Below are 3,024 nucleotides of genomic sequence, written 5' to 3' on the forward strand. Positions count from 1 at the left end.
TGAATTATGTATGTACAACTAGAAAACACAAACAGTGCAGCAGTCAGTACTGCAGACTCCTTCGGCTCTCCTGATGACTTCGGGCACTCTCATGGTCCTTTACTGCCTCCACTTTAAAATTATTAGTCCCCACCACAAAATTATTCGTCTTGTTTTTTTCTTTCGTGTACATGCGGCAATCCTTACAAAACATGACGGCATTTTCGTGATCAAACTCAAGCCATTCACGACCTGTCAGCCATTTAGCGTTAAACTTTCTTTTCTTCGTTTCGCACGCTTTGTCGACATTCTCATCCCCTGCCTCCTTCCTCTTCTCCCCCCAGACGTCTGTCCAACCACCGCAGCATTTAGTTTAACTTTACTTTGTACTTTTAGCTAGCTCAGTCTCCTTTTTTACAGTTTATACGCCGCCGTTCATTCTTCTCCTTCTTCTTTGTGTTTGCGTTTCCGTGGTTTCTCGCGCCGGTTGCACTACAGACTGTAGTGTGCCTGCGCACAGCCAATGGGCGTCTTGTACGTCATCACGTAGCATTACGACAGTGTTCATGGGAAATGTAGGACGGATTGTCAGGGGGACAAATGACCGAGAAGTGTAGAGCGGCTCTGACTGACATGATTGCCTAATGCATTACCGGCCAAATTGGCCAGTAAGTTTTTATTTACACCCGCCAATATGAATTTTAACCCGCATTTGGCGGGTTGGCGGGTGTTAATTTAGAACCCTGGTCATAACGTCTGCTGCAAACTGGTTCAACCAGACCGACGCCGACCTGAAAGAAGCCCTAGATCTCACTGCTACAGGTTAGCTGCTCTGCTACAGGGGAGCCGCCCGCACACCTGACGCTCAGCAGATACAGGTTAGCTGCTCTGCCTTTAGCTAGCAGATACAGGTTAGCTTCACTGTATTGAATCAGGTCAGTTCTATGAGTGACACACACACACACACACACACACCTGATGATGTCAGTATTCTCTTCTCTCCTCCAGGTAAACAGCAGTCTGAACCCCAACGCCAAGGAGTTCATCCCAGGTATCCAGAAACACGTCATGTGACCCCCCCCGACCCCCCCAGTCCACACTGTGACATCATCAACAAGATGTCTGCCGTATTTTCCAGCTGCCACTCGACCCTCAGCCTGACGTGTTGCCAAAGTTCTGCGCTCGCATGTCTCCAAGCTCAGAGTACTGTTACCATTAGTTACTGCAGCCCTGCACCTGTCTGTCTCTCTGTCTGTCTGTCTGTCTGTCTGTCTCCCTCTGTCTGTGTGTTTGTCTGTCTGACTGTGTCTGTCTGTCTGTCTCTCTCTCCATCTGAACGCCTGTCTGTGTGTTTGACTGTCTGTCTTTCTCTCTGTCTGTCTGTCTGTGTGTTTGACTGTCTGACTGTGTCTGTCTGTCTCTCTCTCTCGCTCTGTCCCGCTGTCTGTCTCTGTCTCTCTGTCTGTCTCTGTCTATCTGTCTCTCTCTCCATCTGAACGCCTGTCTGTGTGTTTGTCTCTCTGTCTCTCTGTCTGTCTGTGTGTTTGTCTGTCTGTCTGTGTGTTTGACTGTCTGACTGTGTCTGTCTGTCTCTCTCTCTTGCTCTGTCCCGCTGTCTGTCTCTGTCTCTCTGTCTGTCTCTGTCTCTCTGTCTGTCTCTGTCTATCTGTCTCTCTCTCCATCTGAACGCCTGTCTGTGTGTTTGACTGTCTGTCTCTCTCTCTCGCTCTGTCCCGCTGTCTGTCTTTCTCTCTGTCTCTCTGTCTGTCTCTCTCTCTCACTCTGTCCCGCTGTCTGTCTCTGTCTCTCTGTCTGTCTCTGTCTCTCTGTCTCTCTCTCCATCTGAACGCCTGTCTGTGTGTTTGACTGTCTGTCTCTGTCTCTCTGTCCGTCTCTCTCTGTGGAAACTCTCTGAATGTAAATCAGCTGGGAGTTTTTCTTCTTCTTTGGTTTTAATTCACTTTACGAACAAACATGTTTCTCTTTCAGCTGTCTGAACTTTTATTTGCACTTTCAGAAGAAACTAAAAATACACTCGTGTTCAGATTTTACTTAGAGTTTAGACCCAGTCTGACCTGGTCTGACCCGGATTAGATCCTGTCTGATCCGGATTAGATCCGGTCTGATCCGGTTTACATCTGGTCTGACCTGGTTTAGATCCGGTCTGCTGTCTCTGCTTTTCTTGGTCTTTTCCCAGAATCCTTTGTGTTTGACCCTCAGAGCTGCGCACTCCACTGTTTGTTTGGCGTTTTTTAAATGCACATAAAGTTCTGTATAAAAAGTCATATAAAGAAAAAAGTTGTAAAAAAAAAAATGTCTATTTTTTCTTAATCTATTTGAAAATAAATGTTTATGGAGAAAAAGTCGCCGAGTTTGTTCAGACTGCAGTTTTTTGAATTATTGATTAATTAATTAACTAACGATTCATTAAAACCAGCTGCTGGACCTAGATCTGCACCGAAACTTCAAACCTGAACAGGGAAGCGGTCCTCTGTGGCTCCAGGTGGTCTCCAGCCCCCCCGTGGCCCCTCCTGCCACCTGCCAGTTCAGGTGTAGTTTGGAGAGCGTGACTCTGGTTCTTCGATGGTTCTCGGTTCTTCCACAGGAACAGCTGAAGGAATGAAGAACAGACTGAGTGAGAGAACAAAGTGTTTTTAAAAATAAATGCAGTATAAATACATAAAGTACCAAAACTTCCAGTGATGGGAGTGAAAATCTTGAAGGGATGCTCTGCAGCGCCCCCTGCAGCCCTGATTGATCTCTGTGGATAATGACACTTTTTCTTTCACATTTAATTCAGATCAAAGCAAGATGTGACCGGCAATAAAATAAAGAAATTTGATCCAGGGTTTGTAACGTGGAAACATCCTCAGCTGTTTTTGGCTTTTCTCTTACCCATTTTTTAATACTGAATTAATTTTCTGCTCCTTTGTTGCTGTTTGCTTGTGCTGTCACCGGGTGGCGCTGTGCTGCTTTGAATAGTTTTACATGATGGTTTGCTCAAGTCAAACGTTTCAGGACATAAAGGTTTTAAAGGGACCTGAA

At 45.9% G+C, this 3,024-nt stretch overlaps 1 protein-coding gene across 1 annotated transcript in view; it reads left to right on the top strand.

Annotated features, from left to right (window-relative positions):
* Positions 1 to 2,345, top strand: part of LOC143326005 (polyadenylate-binding protein-interacting protein 2-like) — a 5,475-nt gene extending 3,130 nt beyond the window's left edge. The window contains exon 4 of the mRNA XM_076739457.1: positions 988 to 2,345. Within this exon, the coding sequence (XP_076595572.1) occupies positions 988 to 1,053 (66 nt within the window). The 3' untranslated portion in view covers positions 1,054 to 2,345. The remainder of the gene's footprint in view (positions 1 to 987) is intronic.
* The last annotated feature ends 679 nt before the right edge of the window (positions 2,346 to 3,024 follow it).

The sequence above is a fragment of the Chaetodon auriga genome, chromosome 9 (assembly GCF_051107435.1).
Source record: "Chaetodon auriga isolate fChaAug3 chromosome 9, fChaAug3.hap1, whole genome shotgun sequence".
Lineage (NCBI taxonomy): Eukaryota > Metazoa > Chordata > Actinopteri > Chaetodontiformes > Chaetodontidae > Chaetodon > Chaetodon auriga.